We start from the raw sequence: 27,032 nt of genomic DNA on the forward strand, positions 1-27,032 counted from the left end.
AACATTCATGCCATGTTTGGTTCCATTCCATTCAGTGGTTCTCTAAAAGAAGACATTTTTATGTATTTCCCATAGGGTCCTATGTTAAACTAAGTCCCCTGCTAGCGGCCATGTTGGATGATGGATCGGCTACAAAGTAACAACACTTGGTCAGCACCTCATAAGGAACATTCATGCCATGTTTGGTTTCATTCCATTTAGTGGTTCTCTAAAAGAAGACATTTGTATATATTTCCCATAGGGTCCTATGTTAAACTAAGTTCCCCGATGGCGGCCATCTTGGATGATGGATCTGCTACAAAGTAACAACACATGGTCAGCACCTCATAAGGAACATTCATGCCATGTTTGGTTTTATTCCATTCAGTGGTTCTTTAAAAGAAGTCATTTGTATGCATTTCCCATAGGGTCCTATGTTAAATTAAGTCCCCCGCTGGCGGCCATCTTGGATGATGGATCGGCTACAAAGTAACAACACTTGGTCAGCACCTCATAAGGAACATTCATGCCATGTTTGGTTTCATTACATTCAGTGGTTCTCTAAAAGAAGTCATTTGTATGCATTTCCCATTGGGTCCTATGTTAAACTAAGTCCCCCGCTGGCGGCCATCTTGGATGATGGATCGGCTACAAAGTAACAACACCTGGTCAGCACCTCATAAGGAACATTCATGCCATGTTTGGTTTCATTCCATTCAGTGGTTCTCTAGAAGAAGTTCAAAATGTAAAAAGTTAACGCCGACGACGGACGACGCCGGACGACGGACGCCAAGTGATGAGAAAAGCTCACTTGGCCCTTCGGGCCAGGTGAGCTAAAAAACTGCAAAATTTTGTTAAAACTACCAATTCGGTGGCAGCAACCCAACAATGGGTTTTTCGATTTGTCTGAAAATTTCAGAGCTGATAGATCTTGACCAATTGAAGAATTTTACCCCATGTCAGATTTGCTCTAAAAGCTTTAGTTTTTGAGATATAAGCCAAAAACTGCATTTGACCCCTATGTTCTATTTTTAGCCATGGCGACCATGTTTGTCGATGGATCAAAACTTCGGATACAATTTATAAACTAGATACCCTAAGGAACATTTAGTTAAAGTTTGAAGGTATTTGGCCCAGTAGATTCAGAGGAAAAGATTTTTGAAATAGTTTACGACGACAGACGACGATGACGACGATGGACGCCAAGTGATGGCATAAGCTCACATAGGGCCCTTTGGGCCCCGGTGAGCTAAAAAAGTGCAGAAAACTGATTATTTGAGTGAATTTTCTAAGTTCAAGGACCATAACTCTGCACAAAATCGTCAGACCGGAACAAAATTTGAACTCAATCTATTACTTGTCATGATAAAACAATACACCAAATATCAAATCAATATCTTCAAGCACAAAGAAAAAAAGTGTGGAAAATTGATTTGCCGGACTGACGGATGGACAGACAGACAGACAGACAGACAGACAGACAGACAGAGTGCAAACCTAAAGTCCCCTTCGACTTCATCGGTAGGGGACTAATTATGCATTCAAGCATTCATAGCTATTTTGTCTGAAGTTCTAATAAAGTGACAAGTCACTTCACGTCAAAACAATACCTTATTCTGACTTGTGCTGAAATATTTTATATACCTTTAATTGCATATTAGAACCAACTGGTTCCCAGAAAATTTGGTAATACAAAAACAGGTACTTCTGATCTAAGCAACAGGGCAAACATGCCCTTATATTCTAATTTCATATATTTTTTTTATCATTCAAAAGGAAACTTTCAACATGTGTTCTACAGTGATCCCAAGTCCTTAAGCTTTCATTTGATACCAAAATTACCCAAATATTTTACTTATTGACAAAGTTACAGCTATGAATAGGAACCATTTTGTTTAAAATATGTACTAATTTCTTGTATGTTCTTTCTGACCTTAGCTGAATTAGTCATTCTATACCTTATGGTTTAATTATGTTAAAGAATAAGGAGATGTGGTATGATTGCAAAAGAGACAATCATCAGCCAAAGAACAAAGAATGTAAAAGAACTACAGGTTACCGCTCATTCTTTAACAATGAGCAAAATCAATAATGTGTGGTACCCCATCTAAGCCCCTTTGATAACAAAACAATTCAAAGGAAAAATCTAATGGACTGATTTAAGATAATGACATTAACTGAAAAACAATGATAGTTTGGATGTGTGTCCAAAATTAGTCTAGATTTCCTCACTACAAACCACGGAATTTTAAGTTTACTAAGAAGAAAAATAAAACAAAACCTTTGTTAAGACTTTATTTCTTGTATAAATCTGTATAAAACTGATACTTTGATAACATATAAAGAAAATCAGTAATTTAAAGCTTATAAACAAACCTACAACCATAAACCACATTTAATGTTAAGTACCTGAGAGATGTATTTATGAGATACCAGAATTTCTTAATACATGTACTACAATCTCTCTGAACTCTAAATCATCATAATATTCATAATTCTTTAATTCCATTTTCTTATTCTTCATTTCATTTGATTTTTCCTCCTAGCTGTCCATATGTGCTGACCTGTTATATGAATTAATCATTATTTCACTGGCAATTGTACAAATGACATTTCTTCTCTCTTTCTCTTCTTTATTTCTGGAAATTATATCAGTTAAGTACTGGCCTTGAATAATAATTTGATAAAGTAAGCGACACAACTGACTACAATACATGCAGATAATAAATATCACATCAATATAACCAAGCATTCTTAATACTATCTGATTACTATACCAGCAAATACACTTTAAGTGTGTAGATGCAAGGAGATGACAGAATATATTCATAATTCTTATTAAGATTGCAAGAATGATTGTTGATTACTCAGTGAGTTTACTAAATAAGTATTAAAACAACCATGAACGCCTCAAGAAAAATATTTAAGAGATCTTTTCCGTTGTGAATGTATGAGGCATTTAGACATAGTTTGTAGGTTATAACTGTATGTCTACTTGAGGTGGCAATACACAGTTAGGAGTTTGGTTTTGCATTTTGGTACTGGTGAGTTTTTCAAATATGAAAGTTATTGTGCAATAAAATTGATTTTTAGAGAATAAGATAGCCTTCAAAGTGGGTTTATATGAACATCAAGATTGTTTTTTGCATGGTTCATAGGCCATTTTCGGTTTGACAGTCTGTATTTTTACATTTGTACCGCCCATAGGTCCATAAATTATTGTAGTGTTTTCCAAGAAATATTTTATGCTCAAACTTTTCAATTCTATGGAAAAATGAGGTGAAATTCAAATGATTTTTATTTTACCTCCTGATAGATAAATGTCAAAGGTTTCAGAAAAAAGTATCACTCAAATGGATTGAAATTATACTTTGGACCAAATTTTGGGGACTTTTGTGACATTTTTACCCCCCTTTTTTGCAATATTTTGTATAAAAACGAGCAGGTTGTTGCCATGTTACATCAAAAAGAGATTATTTTTCACCATTTTAATTATTGGAAATCAAATCTATGGAAGATGCTGCATAAATATGCACATGCATGACACAAACAGTAAGCCTATTTTGTTACAAAGCAAGGGAAAGAGTGTGGTTAAAAATTATGAGTGTCAATTTCAAGTTTTTTTTCCTAACTGTGTATTGCTACCTAATGTATGCAGATATACCAAGGGTAAGTATACTGGTTGTTGGGGTGCCTTCCTATCCTCCAAAATCTATTTAAATGGAATATCTCTTATTTTGACAGCTTAAAGTTCCTGCAGATTTTTTAATTTTACTGTGTCCCTTGCATTTACAAAACCAGTACAAGTCAAACACGTCCAAAGTTAAATGAAATATTTGTGACTAGAATTGCATGGGTCACAGGGAAAATTTTCACAAAACTATCGCAAAATTAAATACTTTTTTGATTTTTTAAAACTTATTTTCTGATGCACAGACTAAAAATTAAATTAAAATGCTAAAACAAAGATGCTTTTAAAAACAATATGTAACACCTAATCTACGTGTATATATATAATAATTTGTTTTGAAATAAATAATTTAATGACAATGTGTCAGTAAAAAAACCTTGTATCAAAAACTATAAAAAAAAAAAATCATAAAACTACATTATATGAATTGGCACTAACTTCTAAGCAAACATTTATATATATTTTACTTATTATAATTAAAAAACATTACCTAAACAAAGTGTATTACATACTAAAAGATTGATGGCTACTAAATTTATCTTAACAATAGGATATTTCTATGACATTTAGGTTAATCAGCAGTACTAAAGTTACACAACATTAATAGAATTGTTTTCATGATAATGTTCAGACAAACTCAGAAACTGCTATTAATGGCAAATTGCTGGATTATCCTGGAAAAACTACATAAGTGCAAGCAGACTTTCAAATGATACCCAACTCCACTTTTCTACAGATAATGTGAGATTCAAACTTTGCCATTGAAACCCCCAAAACCTCTTGGACCAATCAATAAAACAGGAAGTTCACAATGGCATGATGTATGAGAGATTCAGTGAAAGACTGAAATAAAGTTAAAGCTTAAGGAGTTACCGACTCATAATGCCTGTCCTTTTCTATAGATGTCAAATAAACTCAGGTTGAGTTATAACAGCCTGTGTGACAAACTTTAAACAGCAAAAGCTTTCTATAAAGGTGGTGAAAGCGACAGATGATAGTATACCTCTACATGACATATCAAAAGCCAACAGATAATAAAAGTTTTAACATATGAACAAAATTTGCCCTTGTTAACTTGTCGTATATGAGTATATTTAAAGCTTATTAAACCATAATACAAAAAATGCATCAGAAACAGGTGAATCAACCTTTCACAGTTCCAAAGTGGCAGATTTACCTCTGGGTTAATTCATTAGTGAGCCTTTGATGTAGGACCTATTTTACATTGTTTGTGAAGCTCTCTTTTGTGTAAAGAAATAAACAAAAAATTTGTTTTTTGATTTGTAGAGTAAAACAATTGTGAAAGGAAAAATAAAATTTGTTTAAGTAGGAAGCTTGAACTCCCTATCAGGAATCTTCGGAAGGAGTTGACAACCTTTATAAAAAAACATGCTTGGAGTTATCCATCAGTATTTAAAGAGTTAACATCCAAAATCATAGCATCTATACTGATGATTAATTAAAATGGGACTAGGGATTCTGTTTTTAAGTATGTATCATAAAATTTACAGACTTATAAATAATAGAAAATATATTTTTCAAAACAATAAGCCAAGTAAAAAGATAATAATAATAACGTTTGTTCCTATAAATGACACAAACATGTCAAGAAAATCAATCAAAACCTTTTTTTTTAAAATACAAGTCTAGCCTGAAATTACACATTTGATGGACTCTATTTCTGTAAAGTTGATCAAATGTATATACTCTTCACCCGTTAATAAGTTTTCAATCATTTAATAAATCTAATAAAACCATCCATTTTTTTAAGATACAAAGTAAATATCTCTGTCACAAAGACGGTGATACGTGATAGAATAATGATACTGGGATACATTTACAAATCAAAACCATTAATCATCTTTATACAAATGAAAAAGTCCTACTTTTCATCATCAGGTTGTTAAACATCTTAATAAAAAACAACTTAGGTGGAGATATTCGTACAATTAGGAATGATAAAACTACTACAAAAGTAAAACGGTGTCACAAATATACCAAATATTATCTAATTTCCTCACAAATATACCAAATATCATCTAATTTCCTCACAAATATACCAAATATCATCTAATTTCATCACAAATATACCAAATATAATCTAATTTCCTCACAAATATACCAAATATCATCTTATTTCCTTACAAATGTACCAAATATAATCTAATTTCCTTACAAATATACCAAATATTATCTAATTTCCTCATAATATACCAAATATTATCTAATTTCCTTACAAATGTACCAAATATTATCTAATTTCCTCACAATTTAAGCATTAAAAAAAGTTGTAGCTGTCTGGTACACTGATTCTGAATGATGACTGATACTATTCCTGAAACATTTCATAGTACATAACGTTCTATTCTAACTATTGTTATATTGATTATAATTCCATTGATTTTGTAAATTGAGGAGAAATAACAGTTCCCTGTGAAAAAACATGAATTCCTTGAAAATAATTGTTTTTTTTATAATTTACAGATAGTTGTGAGCAGATCTTTACAGAGACCTAACAAACAACAAATAAATACTCCATGAGCAATATAACAATCCATCAGATCTAGGCTATAATATGTGTTTGTGTGGCTGATATATTTAAAGCTACATAGGATTTCTAGACTTCATTTTCTGTGCTAAAGCTTATAAATTGTGTTTCCTGGTACATTCTAGCACTGTCTTCTTGGAGTCATTAACTTCTGAACTTATCTTCCCTGAAGCCCCAACATAAACACAGTGATGCTGCCATTGTACAAACCTGTCAAAATAAATAATAGGAGAAATCAAATTGATAATGAAATCTGTTATCTTTCATAACTTGTTCCCTATATATCAAAATGTTATTGACGGTGGAATCTCCCATCTTAATCTTTTGAAAAGTATTGTACCTCAATTTTGTACAGTATTTTAGATAAACTGTTAACTCAGAGATATGTCTCAGATAAACTTTAGATAAACTGTTAACACAGAGATATGTCTCACCTTTTTGTTATTTTGATAGTATAATGCAAATGTTGAATTAAAATAGCAATACTTTAATATGTAAGTTATGCAAAATATTAAAGTTCAAGGAACTGAGGATGCAGGACCAAATAATCTCCATGGACATGAGATATGCCAATGCTTATACAACTGCATACCAAATATCATTGACCTACCACTAGTGGTTCCCCATAAACTGACCTAATCACAAACTAATACATGTAAACTAAGCAAAGTTTCAAAGTCAATAGACCTTGACTGAGAGGGCGGGGCCAAATAATCTCCATGGTAATGAGATGTGCCAACGCTAATACAACTGCATACCAAATATCATTGACCTACCACTAGTGGTTCACCATGAACTAGACCTAATCACAAACTAATACATTGTTGACGGCCGCCGGAAACAGCATACCTATGTCTCGCTTTTTGACTCCGTCAAGGCGAGACAATGACCAATTGAATTTATCTTTTGAAACAAAAAAATTAGGTATTTCTTGACAAAGTATGGAAACGTAAAAAAAAATAAAATGCTCCGCAGGGCGCAGCTTGATACGACCGCAGAGGTCGAACCCTGAACAGTTGGGGCAAGTATGGACACAACATTCAAGCTTGATACAGCTCTGAATTTGGATTGTGATTAAAAATTTGACACAGCATAGGTTTCTGACACAGAATGAATGTGGTCTAAGAACTTAAAAATTTTAAATTGGACATTCACCTATTATGGTCCAATATCCAAAATCTAAATACATGGTTAGATTCAGCATATCAAAGAACCCCAAGAATTCAATTTTTGATGAAATCAAACAAAGTTTAATTTTGGACCCTTTTGATCTCAATGTGGACAAAGTTGATAACGGGGCCCATAAATCAAAAATCTAAATACATGGTTAGATTCAGCATATCAAAGAACCCCATATATTCAATTTTTGTTAAAATCAAACTAAGTTTAATTTTGGACCCTTTGGACCTTTATGTAGACCAATTTGAAAATGGAACCAAAAATTAAGAATCTAAATACACGGTTAGATTCGGCATATCAAAGAACCCCAATAATTCAATTTCTGATGAAATCAAACAAAGTTAAATTTTGGACCCTTTGGACCTCAATGTGGACCAATTTAAAAACGGGGCCCAAAATCCAAAAACTTAATACACGGTTATATTCAGCATATGAAAGAACCCCATATATTCAATTTTTGTTGAAATCAAACAAAGTTAAATTTTGGACCCCGATTTGGACCAACTTGAAAACTGGGCCCATAATCAAAAATCTAAATACATGGTTAGATTCAGCATATCAAAGAACCCCATATATTCAATTTTTGTTGAAATCAAATAAAGTTTAATTTTGGACCCCGATTTGGACCAACTTGAAAACTGGGCCCATAATCAAAAATCTAAATACATGGTTAGATTCAGCATATCAAAGAACCCCATATATTCAATTTTTTTGGAAATCAAACTAAGTTTAATTTTGGACCCTTTGGACCTTTATGTAGACCAATTTGAAAACGGAACCAAAAATTAAGAATCTAAATACACGGTTAGATTCGGCATATCACAGAACCCCAATAATTCAATTTCTGATGAAATCAAACAAAGTTAAATTTTGGACCCTTTGGACCTCAATGTGGACCAATTTAAAAACAGGGCCCAAAATCCAAAAACTTAATACATGGTTAGATTCAGCATATTAAAGAACCCCAAGAATTCAAGAATAAAACCCCATTGAAATTGATCAAGAAATAAGCAATTTATACAAAGTATATTCTTTTGCACAATACTGTGCAATTGAATATTTCTTGCTATTGCGCAATACTGTACAATTGACAATTTCTTGCTATTGCGCAATATTGTGCTATTGGATATTTCTTGCTATTGCGCAATACTGTGCAATTGAAGATTTCTTGCTATTGCGCAATACTGTGCAATTGAAGATTTCTTGCTATTGTGCAATACTGTGCAATTGAAAATTTCTTGCTATTGCACAATACTTATTGTATAATAATTTACACATCCTGTTTGGTGTGTATTTCCTACCATATCATTATTATTTGCTTTTAAATATAAATCAGAAATAACCAACTTAAAATGGAAAATTTTAAAAGAAAAAAAAAAGGAAAAAAAGAAAAAAAAAAGAAACCCCCCCCCCCCCCCCCAAATTTTTTGAACCCCCTTATGATTCATCACCCCCAAACTCAATCCCAGCCTTCCCTTTGTGGTATGGTATCTTGCAGTACAATTTCAGAGAGATCCATACAATTGAACACAAGTTATTGTCTGGAAACTAGAAAAATGCTTATTTTTGGCCCCTTTTTGGCCCCCAATTCCTAAACGTTTCGGGCAATTACCCCCAAACTCAATTCCAGCTTTCCCTTTGTGATATGGAACCTTGTAGTACAATTTAAGAAATATCCAAACACTTACACACAAGTTATTGTCATGAAACTAGAAAAATGCTTGTTATTTGCCCCTTTTTTGGCCCCTTATCTTAAAATTTTGAGGCAATTACCCCCAAAATCAATTACAGCCTTCCCTATGTGATATGGAACCTTGTGGTACAATGTCAGAGAGATCCATACACTTACACACAAGTTATTGTCTGGTATTACAAAAATGCTTATTTTTGGCCCCTTTTTGGCCCCTAATTCCTTAACTGTTGGTACCATAGCCCCCAAAATCAATCCCAACCTTCCTTTCATGGTATTGAACCTTATGGTAAAATTTCATGGAGATCCATTAACTTAAACTAAAGTTAGAGTGCGAAAACTAATGTGTCTTCGGACGACGCTGGACGACGCCGGACGACGACGACGACGACGACGACGACGACGACGACGACGCCAACGTCATACCAATATACGACCAAAAAATTTTCAATTTTTGCGGTCGTATAAAAATGGGGAATGTGTCCATGGGACACAGATTATGCCCCCCCCCCCCCCCCCTTGCATATAACGTTATATAGGAACATAACTCAAGAACGGTAAAAGTGGCACTACCCAAAATCGTACTTGATCTGAGTTTTGTGGTAATAAGCGTTGTGTATAAGTTTCATAACATTTGGTTGAGGCAAACTTAAGTTAGAGAACGGAAACGAAAAATTCAGCAATTTTTTTATTTGTAAAGGGGCATAACTCTAGAACAGTACAAGTGACACTACCAAAATTCAAACTAGATCTGAGCTTTGTGGTAATAAGCATTGTGAATAAGATTCATAACATTTGGTTGAGGCAAACTTAAGTTAGAGAACGGAAACGAAATATTCAGCAATTTTTTTCCATTTGTAAAGGGGCATATCTCTAGAAAGGTAAAAGTGACACCACCCAAATTCTAACTTGATCTGTGTTTTGTGGTAATAAGCTTTGTGTATAAGTTTCAGAACATTTGGTTCAGGCAAACTAAAGTTAGAGAACGGAAACCAATTTAGGGACGTAAGGATGGGCGTACAGACGGACAAGGGTAAAGCTTAATACCCCCTCTGCTACGACGGGAGTATAAAAATTGAGTACATATCTATAATTTCCACCCAATTTATCTCTAAAAGTAGCTGTGAAGGTATATCTTTTATGAAAATTTGAATTGATTAGGTAAAATTTAGACTGTATGCCTATTTTCGTAAAAAAAAATCACTGCAGGATCAAAACTGTATCTCTAGTATGCCAGGTCACTTCTATGCAAATTTGACAGGACTATGTTTAACACTATAAACCTGTGTTAAAAGGTCACAGGTCATTTTTAATGAGAAATAAGGATGCAAGGTCCATGAAGGTGTAACATATTTATTGATGTCTAAACAATGTAATCTGAGATTGTATGTAAATGTTAATTTCAAAGAAAAACAAATTCCTGTATCAGTAAAATATGGTAAGATGAAAAATATATTTTTAAAAAAGGTTTGACAAAGTTATTGATTTCTGAAAAACCACAGATTGTATCTTAATGTTAACCGCAAAAAAAAACAAATATAAAAATAAGAAGATGTGGTATGATTGCCAATGAGACAACTCTTCACAAGAGACCAAATGACACAGAAATTAACAACTATAGGTCACTGTACGGCCTTCAACAATGAGTAAAACCCATAGGCATAGTCAGGTAAAAAAAGGCCCCGAAAAGAAAAATGTAAAACAATTCAAACAAGAAAACTAACGGCCAAATTTATGTACAAAATAATGAATGAAAAACAAATGTGATATACAGAAACAAACGACAACCACTGAATTACAGGCTCCTGACTTGGGACAGGCACATACAGAATGTGACTGAGTTAAACTAATTTGTTGGCGCCATACCCTCCCCCTAACCTGAGACAGTGATGTAATGGCACAACATTAGAACAAACTATGCAAAACAATAAACGAAAAACAAATATGAGAAACAGCAAAAACTGACAACCACTCAATTACAGGCTCCTGACTTGGGACAGCAGAGATAGAATGTGGCTGGGTTAAACCAGTTTTAAGGCGCCAATCCCCTAACCTGGGACAGTGGTGTAACAGTACAACAAAAGAACAAACTATAACAAGAATGTGTCCATAGTACACGGATGCCCCACTCGCACTATCATTTTCTATGTTCAGTGGACCGTAAAAATTGGGGTCATAACTCTTAATTTGGCATTAAAATTAGAAAGAGCATATCAAAGGGAACATGTGTACTAAGTTTCAAGTTAATTGGACTTTAACTTCATCAAAAAGTACCTTGACCAAAAACTTTAACCTGAAGCTGGACAGACAGACGAACGGACGAACGAACTACTGACGGACTAACGAACGAACAAACGAACAAACGGACAGACGCACAGAACGTAAAACATAATGCCCCTCTACTATCATAGGTGGTGGATAAAAATCAGATGAAAAGGGCTCAACTCATCAGGATTCAGATTGATACAAAGCAGAAATACATCTAACAAAAGCACAGAGTGGACGTGGCGGGGTGCTTATACATCCACACAACAAAAAGACACGAAGGACAGATCTTGGAGTACTAGCAGTTACTGACAGCTAGGTCAAAGCCAAAAACAACTAATAAAATCAAAGCATCGTTGATGTTGTGATCCAGCCATATTCATAGCTAGTCTGATATTCTTTCTGACCATACTTTTTTCTAATTTGTTTTCTCTTTTCATTTCCAATCTTACTGTAAAATTTCTATGGTATTGTCCAAAGGTAGGGAATTTCGCAATATTGATGCAAATATAGATATATATACTGGTCTTTCAATTTTAGACTCTGTCAGATTTTATTTTTGACAAGAATGGAAAGGAAAATCGTCAAACAAGAAATCTATTTTTATTTGCATTAATAATGACAGGTTTAATAATTTCCAGAAAGAGGCCTTATAAATGCACTTTCTCAACAACAAAAATTAAAAAAAATAATAACTATTTTTTATCTAAATTGGTGTTCATTCTTCATTAAGAAAAAATACATTTCCTGTATTCAAATCTGAATGTACAAATACCTAATGCTGAGATATTTCCATTACTAATAGCAATGTAATGGGATATAAATGTAAAACAAACAAATAAATTTTATTGCAGAAAATGCTCATGTAAGAGTTATGCAATTTTGTTTAATATTTCAACCAAATTTCTGATAATTGTACATGTAACTAATTAATTAGAACTTGATTATTGACTGGTTAGTAAAGATAAAGGAATATATGGTCCCCCTGAGCTCCTGCATTTAAAACCATGTTGCAACATTGCAAAGTTTTAAGATATCCAGTTACCTTTAAAGAATAATGATAAGATCCGAAATAAGGTAATTTTAAACTGTGAAGGAAAACTTATGTATATATGATGAATTGTTCTAAACCCCAACCCTTTTACATAAGTCTTATAAAATAACCTTCTCATTATAAATTCTGATGTACGTATAGCACCTTTAACTAACAATTATAAGAAAGTGTAATTTAAGACCACTTAAATTTTAAATTCTTATTTGTAAATATATACAGTTCTTACTTAACTTGTTCTTACACCTCAGCACATTATGAATATTATTTTTAAAATTTTATGATGACAATCCTATGAATTAATTATAATATTAATTATTTAGTAATTGTTATTGCCTAAATTCAGTCATCTGTACATAATTAAATGTTTTCTTATGTTCTAAGGTGTATATAGTTGCTACAATTATACCCTATGGGTAGTGCTCCACAATTAATGGAGGAATATACAAGAAAATGAACTGAACTGACTTATGTCAAATGATAATGGCACTGATTTTACAGGTAAAATAAAGTTTGCTTGCATTTTTTATACATATTTTTTTCATTTTAAGTATTTTTTTTTTAAAAAAAAACAACATCAGATTAATCATTCAGCTAGGTAGCAAAATTACAGAATATTTTAATTTAGTGTAGATCAGAATAAATAATACATTTGTAGGTTTACTATTGAGGTCAAGAATGTGTGTTTTCAGTGAGGTGTGTAATAAATTGTGTCTATTTAATTATGTAACAGGTCATGAGATATTAACTGTTTTGAATTAAGCCTGGGGTTGTTTCTAATTAATGCTTATTTGAAAATAATGACAGTTAATAATCATTCTGACTCTTACTTGCCTATGGAAAAAATTGGAGTAATACCATTTCATAAAAGTGTGGGAATCAACTTAGATATATTAATACACATGTTGACCTACATTTCAAAGAACACTAATTTACACAAGCACAAGATACTAATATAATACTTTCAAAATTCTTATCAACTGATTCAATTGATGTACAAATACTTTTTCAAATTAATTCATAAATAGTAAATCATCATAAATTTTGATTTAGAAAGGAACTATATGCAAGTGTATATCTAAAATAAAGTCACTATTCGACCAATCTTTTCTTAATTTAAGGGCAAATAACATGTCAAAAGTTTGCAGTTGATGATTAAAATGGTGTAGAAAGTTTCTGCAAGTCATAAAAACACATAATTAGTTTCATGATATGTCTTTAACTTAGTATTCTGCACTATCTCCAAAACCAGAGTGATCGCATAGATCCAGCATGGCTGAATCAAAAATCATGCATCTAAGACTAAAATATCAATAAGTACACATCCAAAATCCAATGTATTTAGTGTAAAGACATCATTAACAGCCAGAGAACACGAATGTGTCCATAGTACACGGATACCCCACTCGCACTATCATTTTCTATGTTCAGTGGACAGTGAAATTGGGGTCAAAACTCTAATTTGGCATTATCATAGGGAACATGTGTACTACTGTGGATTCATTTTTATTCGTGGTATACCAATTTTCGTGGGTTTCGTGGGTCACACCGAACCTCGAATTTAAAAATTCAACGAAGAATAATACTGAGAAATGTGTATGGAGTCGGATGTTTATTTCGGGTTATGTTATGCAGTTCTAGTATAGTGTTGATTAGCGATAAACATTGTAACATAACACATGTTTTTATTGAAAGAAGATACAAGTATTTCGATTAAATCAATAATAAATATATCGAATATCAGTGATAATTTACTTTTTAAAATTGATTAAAACTGATCATGGAAAATAACTGCCAGTTGTTAATTACCGTGTCATAGTTTGGTTTACTGCTGATTAAAAATCAATAGGATTAAGTACGGGGATATATTGCCCGTAGGTAATATTGTTTATGACAGGAACATTTATTTTCACACCTTTTACTTATATGACTGTTTATTATATCGTGATTAGAGAAATGAACTTTCAATCATAGAGTTTTGAATGCCTTATAAAATTCCGACAAGAATTTATAAATTGTAGAACAAACAAATAACGAGTTGTCTCTGTCCATTATTGTAATAGAAGTTTTAATGAACACTTTAACCTAGAATGACCAAGCAAGGATTTTCAAAACTTTTTCAATGAATTCCTTCTTTTTTGTTTGTTTTATTATTGATCAAACCAAGGAGGTTATATGATCTCCTAAATCAAAAAGAAATCCACGAATTACGTATCTGATTTTTTTTTTTTTTTTTTTTTGTAATCAGCGATCCACGAATTTACGTATACCACGAAACGTCTTTTTTTATCTATCCACAAAAACTGATACCCACGAAAATAAATGAATCCACAGTAAGATTCAAGTTGATTAGACTTCAACTTCATCAAAAACTACCTTGACCAAAAACTTTAACCTGAAGCGGAACAGACGGATGGACGGACGAACGCACACACCAAAAAACATAATGCCCCTAGGTGCAGCATAAAAACATGACCTTGTGCAATGCCAAGATACAGGTAACAACAGATTGTAGCGCCATGAATGTGTATATGTATATATAATATTTAGTTTCATTTTAATTTACTGATAACAAAATCAATATTATTACCAACAAGAGTGCACACGCTGAAATGTCTCGCCTTCTTTACTAATCATTGATATTATGTTGATAGTCCTAAATATAAAGCTTTATTACAACTGTCACATAAACTTAACATTAACCAAGTAAACTAAATTCCCCATTTCCATTCTCAATTTTATTGACCAATGAACCATGAAAATGAGGTCAAGTTCAGATGAACCATGCTAGGCAGGCATGTACAGCTAACAATTCTTCCATACAACAAATATAGTTGACCTACTGCTTATAGTTTAAGAAAAACAGACCAAAACACAAAAACTTAACACTGAGCAATGAACCTTGAAAATGAGGTCAAGGTAAAAAAAACCTGCGTGACTGACTAAAAGATCATAAAATATTTCCATACACCAAATATAGTTGAACTATTGCACATAGTATTAGAAAAAAAGACCAAAACTCAAAAACTTAGCTTTGACCACTGAACCATGAAAATGAGGTCAAGGTCAGATGACACCTGCCAGCTAGACATGTACACCTTACAATCATTCCATACACCAAATATAGTAGACCTATTGCATACAGTATAAGAAAAACAGACCAAAACACAAAAACTTAACTATAAACCACTGAACCATGAAAATGAGGTCAAGGTCAGATGACACCTGCCAGTTGGACATGTACACCTTACAGTCCTTCCATACACCGAATATACTAGACCTATTGCTTATAGTATCTGAGATATGGACTTGACCACCAAAACTTAACCTTGTTCACTGATCCATGAAATGAGGTCGAGGTCGAGTGAAAACTGTCTGACGGGCATGAGGACCTTGCAAGGTACGCACATACCAAATATAGTTATCCTATTACTTATAATAAGAGAGAATTTAACATTACAAAAAATCTTAACTTTTTTTTCAAGTAGTCACTGAACTATGAAAATGAGGTCAAGGACATTGGACATGTGACTGACGGAAACTTCGTAACATGAGGCATCCATATACAAAGTATGAAGCATCCAGACCTTCCACCTTCTAAAATATAAAACTTTTAAGAAGTTAGCTAACGCTGCCGCCGCCGCCAGATCACTATCCCTATGTCGAGCTTTCTGCGACAAAAGTCGCAGGCTCGACAATAAAAACAATATTCAAAGATCTAATTATAGTGTTGAATTTGTAACCTTTTAGAATAAGTTTATCTAAAGGATCGATAAGGTTACCCAGATCGTCTCACAAGTTCATTTATCAGTAAAATATGCAAAAATGTTATGTACAAGGCAAGGCATTAAAATACAAAAACCTACCTGTAACACAATAATCATTAAAGCAGATATTCCTAAAGCTGTCATATTCTGTATAAACCAATAATCTATTTCTCCCTTACAGCCCTGTAAAATAAAATATCAATTGAAGATTTTATTCTAGTGATGTAAATGTATTTCATTTCCATTTTAATCATGACCCTTATTGTATCAACATTGTGGAAACAAGAGGCTGTCAGATTGACAGCAAATCGGATTTTCCTGTATGAAAATGATATTTGGAAATCTGGACCCCCCAAAACAGGATCAAGTGAAAAAAAATAAATGAATTTTTGTAGAAATCAGAAATAGAAAGACCAAAATCAATCTTGACCTATTTATCATAAGTGACATAATATTGGAATTTAAGAGAGTATATATGAGTACACACACATTTTTTCAGCGGGGGTTGGTAGGCAGAAATCATGAAGTCAATAATGAAAGAAATATGTTTATGAGATTATAAACTTATTCAATATGAAACCATCTAAGAATCTTGTGGTCTCTCCAATAACTTTCCAGAAACCCACTTTCAAACAGTTGTTGTCTTGTTTCTTCATAGTATCACAGGATTTCCATCTAAGCCTTTACAAGACATTGCATGGACAACGCTTTAAAGTATCACTTTATGCTATCTAAAGGTCTAGAACTCCATCTAAGCCTTTACAAGACATTGCATGGACCATGCTTACAGTATCACTTTATGCTATCTAAAGGTCTAGAACTCATCAACAATAAAAGCTAAAATCATGAAATTCAAACTTGACCTTCTTTTAGTCACAGAAAACAACATATCTAAATTTGAAAAGGATTCGTTAAAGCATTTTCAAGTTATTGCACGGACAAAGCTCTAAGTACCATTTTTCTCTACTTTAAGGTCTACAACTCAACAACATAAAAGCTAAAATCGGGAAAATCAAACTTGACCCTCATTTTGTCACAGAAAACAACATATCTAAATTTGAAAAGGATTCGTTAAAGCATTTTCAAGTTATTGCACGGACAAAGCTCTAAGTACCATTTTTCTCTACTTTAAGGTCTACAACTCAACAACATAAAAGCTAAAATCGGGAAAATCAAACTTGACCCTCATTTTGTCACAGGAAACAACATATCTAAATTTGAAAAGATTTTGTCAAAGCATTTTTAAGTTATTGCAAAGACACTATTTGGAAGCCGCCCACCCACTCTGCTGCCCAGCCCGCCGTCATCACCAAATTAATAACCGATATTTTCCTTCGGAAATTCAATTAAAAATCAAATTCAGATGAATATAATTTTAATTTTGAAATTCCCCAAAAAAAAAACATTTTCTAAGTCTAGTGTCATTTATGTCTGATGACAAATGAATATTTTGCATCTTTAACTCATTTAAACCACACAATTTTCTTTTGCATCAAATGTTTACCCCATACCCAAGTTCAGGGTTTCAGCTAGGATTTTGAGGGCTTTAGTCACTTTTGCGTGAGATGAATATCAACCTTATTTTGGGTAACAGCAAGGGACCAAAGATATGTATTACTAGCTATACATCTTTGAAGGACTTAGGCATGTTTGGCAGTTATTGCATAATTTGATATATGTGGTGCTTAAATATATGAAGATTATAATAAGGATCAAAATCAAAATCAAAATTTCACTTCAGTTATTGTCAGGGGACATTCCTGATTAACAAAAGTTGGGTTCCTTTTTTTTTTAAACAAGGAGTCACAGCATAAATGAACCTGTAACAATTATTTCACTGCATAACCATTATTCCTGTAAAAACGGCTTAATCGATATTTGGAATTCCTTTCTATAAACTTGGAACCAAGGATTTGTACAATTCCTTGTTACAACGATTCTAATGACTGTATATTGTAAATTAATCAAGAATAGATCACGCTTACTTTTGATTTTTGAACGAAATGAAAATGGGAAGTTACATGAGGATAATAAATTCAGAATGATTCCGGATTCATCTACGGATTGGTTCATGTTTAAGGGATCATAGATTTATTCTTACGAGGAAGCTCCGAGCATGCTCGGAGGATGCTCAGAGCTTTTTAAGTAGGCTCGTCTCAGCAGTTAATGTGACAATAATTATCATGATCCATTAAGATGTCAATCAAATCTACACCACTTCTATGATAAGGAAAGTAGAGCATTATAGAGGAAGCTCCATTAACACCTGTGTAAACATCTGGTCTATTCAAATACATTTTGCATGAAATTTTTTAAAACTATAAAATAGATTAGAAATTCTTCAACAGTGCTGTGTAATGCTTGGAAAGAAAGCTCAAGTCTCCACAAAAAGTAAAAGTCATTTAAATATTTTCTTATTATATTTAATAATCATTCCTTTTTTTATAATAAAAAAATTCTCAAATTTTATAATTAGATGATATGATTTAAAAATAGTTTATATTATATAATATGCTACATAAAAATTATCAAGACACAAACAACAGTCAGGTGGTGATACTAAACAAGTAATTTTTTTTTGTCACTTTTATAAGTATTTTTTGTTTTTAAAAATTGTTTAATAAAATTAACTCAATAGTTATTTTAAATGTCAAATAAAGCATGGACTAAATGTAGTTTTCAAGAATTTTTATATCATTTCATTAAATAAAATTAAGTATTTATCCAATTTGAGATGAGTATAGAGAGGTTACTTTAAAAAATAATGACAAAAATATTACTTTAATAAATTATTTTATACAACTTCAAAAAACTTAGTACTTACAATTATTTAAGGAATATATGTAATTGCTTGTGATTAAGATTCAAATTATAAATAACTTCAAGTCTTAATTAAAGGTTCCATATCTAGTTATAAGTGTCCATCTCTAAGATTTTAAGGGGAAATGATATTTTAATAGCCCCAAGAGGCCAATCTTTGGCCAAGAAGTGTGGCATCAGAAAAGCAATTAGTGCTTGTTGAGGATTTAAATAGTTTTACCAGTATATTTCATAGGGAAAATAACCAGATGTCTGTGAAAATTTGTTAAAGCTAGTAAAACCTGTATGAATGGACACCTATAAAAATAATATTAACATAAGTTACTTATTCATGATATAGAAGTAATATTTGAAACAGCCTCGTTTTCAACATAACTTGTATAGGTAATTTTGAAAATTACTTGTTTAAATAATGCCCCTAACTAAACAATGGTAATATGTTTTTTTAAATAGCAAACTAAGTTCTTTTATAGAAAATTATGGCTACTTAAGAAAAGTTGTAATTCATTAGTGGAAGCCTGGTTTGAGGGGGTAATACCACCATTATTTTCCCTCTTGTACGTCTCTCTTTACTTGGCATTTTTTTTTTAATTGTGGAGATTTAGCTTTTGTTTTAAATAAAGAAATACTTGGCATGAGTATTATTATTTTCCCCCTATAAGTCTTTGTTTAATTGTCATGATTGTTATATTTCAAAAAAAATGTGCAGAATTTATCTATGTTTTAAATAAAGAAATACTTGACATAAAGTTTTATCCTGTCCTGTACTACAGTGAAAATATAGCATAACTTTTTAATGCATATAAGAAAGTAAACATCACCAGAAGTTAACCAATCAAATTCTCTCCTCCTTTTTTCCCTGTAGAATATAGTATATTTTTATTGCTTTGAAACACCCAAGATACATGTTTACGACTCAAAAAAACTTTTCTGCAATGAAATGGAGGGTTAATTCCAAACAACTGTCAAATTAAATGGAATATAAAAAAAGATCAACCCTTTTTCACATGAAACTGAATGTACTATGTTTTGGTAGTATGGTTATAAATCAATAACCATAGTTTGTGTCTTTGATAACTTTTATATTTCATTTTATATAGTATAAATTTAAAATATATTTATATTTTAAATATAAAATTTGAGTGTTTTTTTGTATCATGTGTATTGAAAAAGAATGATAATTATTAAGAAAATGTTTTAAAATCATTTTTTTCTGTGAAAACTTGATACCAAGCATTGTACAGTAATATTGAAGAATTTCTCATCTATTTTATAGTTTTGTAAAATTAATGCAAGATTTGTTTGAATAGATGTTTACACAGGTGTTAATGGAGCTTCCTCTATAATGCTCTACTTTCCTTATTATTCAAGTGCTATAGATTTGATTGACATCTTAATGGATCGTGATAATTATTGTCACATAAACTGCTGAGAAGAGCCTACTTAAAAAGCTCCGAGCATCCTCCGAGGATGCTCAGAGCTTCCTCCGAGGATGCTCAGAGCTTCCTCCTAAGAATAAATCTATGATCCCTAACAAAAGGCAGGAAAATTTTCATATTTCTAAATCAAGTTGCTTACTTAGTGAGAAATATATTTTTTTCCCTCGTTTATTTTGATACATGTTGTACCAAATGATTTCCTATTTTACGTTTTAATGTCTAGTTTATATATTAAGAATACCTTTCGCATGCGCAGTACATAGTAAAGGAAGTACATGTTTGACTCATGGAAATATTTATGAATGTTTTGAATAAAATTCTATCTCTTTAATCGAAATTGTTGAAAGTTTTTGATAAAAAATTAAATAAAATAAATGTGGATAGTGTTTTATAACATTTGGTTGAGACAAACTAAAGTTAGAGAACGGAAACGAAAAATTCAGCAATTTTATGTTTATAGAGGGACATAACTTAAGAATGGTAAAAGTGTCGCCACCAAATTTCGTACTTAATCTGTATTATGAAGTTGTTTCAACTATAATCATGGACAAAGGAAGATAACTCCAATTTTAAAAATTACTTGATATTTAGAAGAAAATAAAAATTTTGCAATTTTTCCATTTATAAAGGGGCATAACTCTAGAATGGTTAAAGTGACGCCACCAAAATTCAAACTTGATTTGTGTTTTGTGGTAATAAGCATTGTGTATAAGTTTCATAACATTTGGTTGAGGCAAACTTAAGTTAGAGAAAGGAAACTAAGAATTTTGCAATTGTTCCATTTATAAAGGGGCATAACTCTAGAACAGTTAAAGTGACGCTACCAAAATTCGAACTTGATCTGTGTTTTGTGATCATAAGCATTGTGTATAAGTTTCATAACATTTGGTTGAGGCAAACTTAAGTTAGAGAAAGGAAACTAAAAGTTTTGCAATTTTTCCATTTATAAAGGGGCATAACTCTAGAATGGTTAAAGTGATGCCACCAAAATTCAAACTTGATTTGTGTTTTGTGGTAATAAGCATTGTGTATAAGTTTCATAACATTTGGTTGAGGCAAACTTAAGTTAGAGAAAGGGAAACTAAAAATTTTGCAATTGTTCCATTTATAAAGGGGCATAACTCTAGAACAGTTAAAGTGACGCTACCAAAATTCGAACTTGATCTGTGTTTTGTGATCATTAGCATTGTGTATAAGTTTCATAACATTTGGTTGAGGCAAACTTAAGTTAGAGAAAGGAAACTAAAAATTTTGCAATTGTTCCATTTATAAAGGGGCATAACTCTAGAACAGTTAAAGTGACACTACCAAAATTCGAACTTGATCTGTGTTTTGTGATCATAAGCATTGTGTATAAGTTTCATAACATTTGGTTGAGGCAAACTTAAGTTAGAGAAAGGAAACTAAAAATTTTGCAATTGTTCCATTTATAAAGGGACATAACTCTAGAACAGTTAAAGTGACACTACCAAAATTCGAACTTGATCTGTGTTTTGTGATCATAAGCATTGTGTATAAGTTTCATAACATTTGGTTGAGGCAAACTTAAGTTAGAGAAAGGAAACTAAAAATTTTGCAATTTTTCCATTTATAAAGGGACATAACTCTAGAACGGTTAAAGTGACGCCACCAAAATTCAAACTAGATCTGTGTTTTGTGGTAATAAGCATTGTGTATAAGTTTCATAATATTTGGTTGAGGCAAACTCAAGTTAGAGAACGGAAACCAATTTTGGGACGTACGTACAGACGGACAAGGGTAAAACTTAATGCCCCCCGCGGCATAAAAATACTAGAGAATTCGTTCATATGACGAAACTACTACAAACGAACTGCAAATTGTGATCATTAAGAGAAATATTGAAATTAAAATGTGAACTGTCCACGGGATAAAAAATTTTGTTCAAATGACAAAACTACGATAAACGAACTGCAAATTGTGGTTGTTTGAGAAAAATTGAAATGCCGACTGACCAATTTTACCTTGAAAATAATTATGATGGTCAATAATTTATGAGGTTTATTAATTAACGGATTATATTTAGTGACCCATCTGATGGCGATAAGCAGATTACCTGTAATCACAACTTATATATCGGATATGTTCCTTATGTCATAACTACAATACCCTTTCCTTTTCACAAATGTGACCTACCGAATAAGCCTATCTACCGGATTTGTGATAACATAAGCAACACGATGGGTGCCACATTTGGAGCAGGATCTGCTTACCCTTCCGGAGCACCTGAGATCACCCCCAGTTTTTGGTGGGGTTCGTGTTGCTTAGTCTTTAGTTTTCTATGTTGTGTCATCTGTACTATTATTTGTCTGTTTGTCTTTTTATTTTTGGCCATGGCATTGTCAGTTTGTTTTCGATCTATGAGTTTGACTGTCCCTCTGGTATCTTTCGTCCCTCTTTTATAACACCTGTTGTAAACGATAATTAGATGAGGGTCATAAACATGTCAAAAACATGAAGATAGTTAGAATTCTGAATTATAGTATTTTCATGTGAAAATATTTTTACACTTTTCAAATTTAAGTGACGAAATTGATTTGAAAAACTTTCGTCATTTTGAAAACATTTTCATCATTTTCGACAAGCGTTAGCAAAATCACTGCCCCAGTTACTTCCATATCTTATCATACAGAGACTATTAACAATAAGTTGGATTTAGTGGATACATAATAATCCTTAGGTATCCATCAGAAAATTTATTGAATTTTTGACATTTCTGTAATATGATACTGGTATATTTTGGTAGAAGGTCTATGAATTCACATATATCATATAATAACAGAAATGTAAAAAAATTCAATAAATTTTCTGATTGATACCTAAGGATTATTCTATATGCACTAAATTCAACTTATTGTAAGAAATATCTGACTAAATCTAGAAATAACTTAATTCTACATGTATCTGTATGTGTTAGATAGATTTGTGGTGTTTCTCAGTTAGACCACAGCACCACACAGCAGTAGTAGATTTACCACACTTCTCTACTTTCCCAATGGAACCACAAAGCAGTAGTAGATTTACCACACTTCTCTACTTTCCCAATGGAACCACGAAGCAGTAGTAGATTTACCACACTTCTCTACTTTCCCAATGGAACCACAAAGCAATAGTAGATTTACCACACTTCTCTACTTTCCCAATGGAACCACACAGCAGTAGTAGATTTCCCACACTCCTCCTCTACTTACCCTATGGAACCACACAGCAGTAGTAGATTTACCACACTCCTCCTCTACTTACCCTACGGAACCACACAGCAGTAGTAGATTTACCACACTCCTCCTCTACTTACCCTACGGCACCACACAGCAGTAGTAGATTTACCACACTTCTCTACTTTCCCAATGGAACCACACAGCAGTAGTAGATTTACCACACTCCTACTCTACTTACCCTACGGAACCACACAGCAGTAGTAGATTTACCACACTCCTCCTCTACTTACCCTACGGCACCACACAGCAGTAGTAGATTTACCACACTTCTCTACTTTCCCAATGGAACCACACAGCAGTAGTAGATTTACCACACTTCTCTACTTTCCCAATGGAACCACAAAGCAGTAGTAGATTTACCACACTCCTCCTCTACTTACCCTATGGAACCACACAGCAGTAGTAGATTTACCACACTCCTACTCTACTTACCCTACGGAACCACACAGCAGTAGTAGATTTCCCACACTCCTCCTCTACCTTCCCAATGGAACCACAAAGCAGTAGTAGATTTCCCACACTTCTCTACTTTCCCAATGGAACCACAAAGCAGTAGTAGATTTACCACACTTCTCTACTTTCCCAATGGAACCACACAGCAGTAGTAGATTTACCACACTTCTCTACTTTCCCAATGGAACCACAAAGCAGTAGTAGATTTACCACACTCCTCCTCTACTTACCCTATGGAACCACACAGCAGTAGTAGATTTACCACACTCCTACTCTACTTACCCTACGGAACCACACAGCAGTAGTAGATTTACCACACTTCTCTACTTACCCTACGGAACCACACAGCAGTAGTAGATTTACCACACTCCTCCTCTACTTACCCTACTGAACCACACAGCAGTAGTAGATTTACCACACTCCTCCTCTACTTACCCTACGGCACCACACAGCAGTAGTAGATTTACCACACTTCTCTACTTTCCCAATGGAACCACACAGCAATAGTAGATTTACCACACTCCTACTCTACTTACCCTACGGAACCACACAGCAGTAGTAGATTTACCACACTCCTCCTCTACTTACCCTTCTGAACCACACAGCAGTAGTAGATTTACCACACTCCTCCTCTACTTACCCTACGGCACCACACAGCAGTAGTAGATTTCCCAGACTCCTCCTCTACTTACCCTACGGAACCACACAGCAGTAGTAGATTTACCACACTCCTCCTCTACTTACCCTACGGAACCACACAGCAGTAGTAGATTTCCCACACTCCTCCTCTTCATGTAAACAACATGAATCAGTAACATAACTGTTCCCTGGCCATGCTGGATGGTTAAACCAGTCTGTGTAATTGTTTATACCACAACATTTCAGCTGCAAATATAAAATCACAAATATATACGACCATCAAAAGTGAGAGAATTTGTGGTGTAGAGGTAAATTATTGACAACTTACTCAATATAGAGCGGTAATAGAGACAGATTGACTGATATATTTCTTTTCGTTTGACTATAGGGATTTCCCTGTGTTGAATATAGTTATATATATTCAAACTCGTTAGAGTAGTTGTAAAATGGGTTATTGTTATTTTGGATTTAGATATATTGGTTATATATGCACCTGAAATCCTTTGGCGGTTTAAAGGGTGGGGTTCCTTTATATTATATAAAGAAATTGTTGAGGTGTCAGTTCATCGAAGGTGCTCACAGTAACTACAACGTACAGTTTACCGTTTATTGTCATATATATGAATATGGATCATATAGAGTTTGAGTTCATTTATATATAATAATGTGTTGGACAATTTTCTTGTATGCATATATATATGTCAATTTGAATATTGTTGTTCATCTATATTATAATATTATGTTATTAAACATTGTTTGCCAGAGAAAAGAACAAATTACTGCGAGCAACCAAACCTATATTAGAGTTTTGTCTTATTTATACGAAGGAAAGTAGTAAAGAAATCCTTTAAATTCGGACGAAAAGGTGAGGGAGAATTTAAGGCCAATTATATGTCCACAGTTAAAAAAAAAAAAAAAAACTAGACAAGAGTGGACACTGTGAAATGCCTTGCCTGATTTACTTATCATGATAGAACTTATGATGAAGGTCTTATATTAAGGTTTCCTCTACAAGTATAACATAAACTTAACATGATCAATGATCAATTTAAATGAGGTCGATTTCAAATGAACCCTGCAAGACAGATATGTACACCTTACACGTGATAAACGAATTATCAGATGTTTTTATTAAAATAATAAGACTTACATCTTGTTGTATGTAATCTATAACATTGTCTACACCTTCCCTCTTGTTTGATTGGATGTCAGGATTATGACTAAACTCTAAACTATACATTAATTCTTCCTTCACAAAAGACTGGAGCTGTAAATACAAACATATCTCGATCATATATTAACTCTATATGCTCTAAACCATTCATTCAAAACTTATTTCTATGACTGAAAATAGTGAGAATTGGTAAAGGTCTCTTAAAGAAAATAGTGAGAATTGGTAAAGGTCTCTTAAAGAAAATAGTGAAAATTGGTAAAGATCTCTTAAAGAAAATGGTGAGAATTGGTAAAGGTCTCTTAAAGAAAATAGTGAGAATTGGTAAAGATCTCTTAAAGAAAATAGTGAGAATTGGTAAAGGTCTCTTAAAGAAAATAGTGAGAATTGGTAAAGATCTCTTAAAGAAAATAGTGAGAATTGGTAAAGGTCTCTTAAAGAAAAAATTCTTCCTCTTAAACATATTAAGCTGATTCTTTTAAAAATGTGACTACCAGGACCTGGTTGTTCATCTCTTGGTTAAATTTTAACCAAGGGTTCAATATTATAACCCTTGGTTAAAATTTAACCATAGGTTATTTTCTGTTGTTCATCCTGTGGTTAAATTTTACCCTTTGTTAAATCCTTGGTTAAATGATTCAGATTTAACCTTGTTTCGGACCTCTGTTAAAATTTTAACCAAGGAATAGTTTTGTCTAAAAGTACGATTCTCTGTTTATAAAAAGATTAGAAAGGTCACTAAACGTTTGATACAACATGTTCTTCTTTTTCTACAACCATTAATTGTCAAAAACTGATGAAACCTGATTAATTACGTTTTACAGTCCTTCCCCCTTTTTTGCATCGAGGTTTAAGTCTATCTATCATACATTTTCAAATCGACATTTTTTTTACCCTGTATTCTTCTATGTTAATAAACAAATTTATGCAGCAAAATTAAACATTTTTAGTAAGATAATGTATTTATCTAGATAATCAAATAATTTAGGATCAACACGTCTTTTCAAACAAAAGGTGCTCTCTGTCACGTTCGCGTTGTTGTTGTTCTAATTAATGAACTTAGACGCTGAAAAACGTATTGTTTTTGATAAGAAATCATATTTA

At 32.7% G+C, this 27,032-nt stretch overlaps 1 protein-coding gene across 2 annotated transcripts in view; it reads right to left on the reverse strand.

Moving 5' to 3' along the window:
- Positions 1-2,260: 2,260 nt before the first annotated feature.
- LOC127705801 (tetraspanin-9-like) overlaps positions 2,261-27,032 on the reverse strand; it is a 35,061-nt gene continuing 10,289 nt past the window's right edge. For both annotated transcript variants that reach the window (XM_052210151.1, XM_052210152.1), the window contains exons 5-8: positions 25,908-26,024; positions 24,863-25,003; positions 16,270-16,353; positions 2,261-6,428 (exon numbers count right to left, since the gene is read on the reverse strand). In XM_052210151.1, coding sequence (XP_052066111.1) covers positions 6,363-6,428; positions 16,270-16,353; positions 24,863-25,003; positions 25,908-26,024 — 408 coding nt within the window. In that variant the 3' untranslated portion in view covers positions 2,261-6,362. The remainder of the gene's footprint in view (positions 6,429-16,269; positions 16,354-24,862; positions 25,004-25,907; positions 26,025-27,032) is intronic.

Source organism: Mytilus californianus, unplaced genomic scaffold (assembly GCF_021869535.1).
Source record: "Mytilus californianus isolate M0D057914Y unplaced genomic scaffold, xbMytCali1.0.p SCAF_6, whole genome shotgun sequence".
NCBI classification, from domain to species: domain Eukaryota; kingdom Metazoa; phylum Mollusca; class Bivalvia; order Mytilida; family Mytilidae; genus Mytilus; species Mytilus californianus.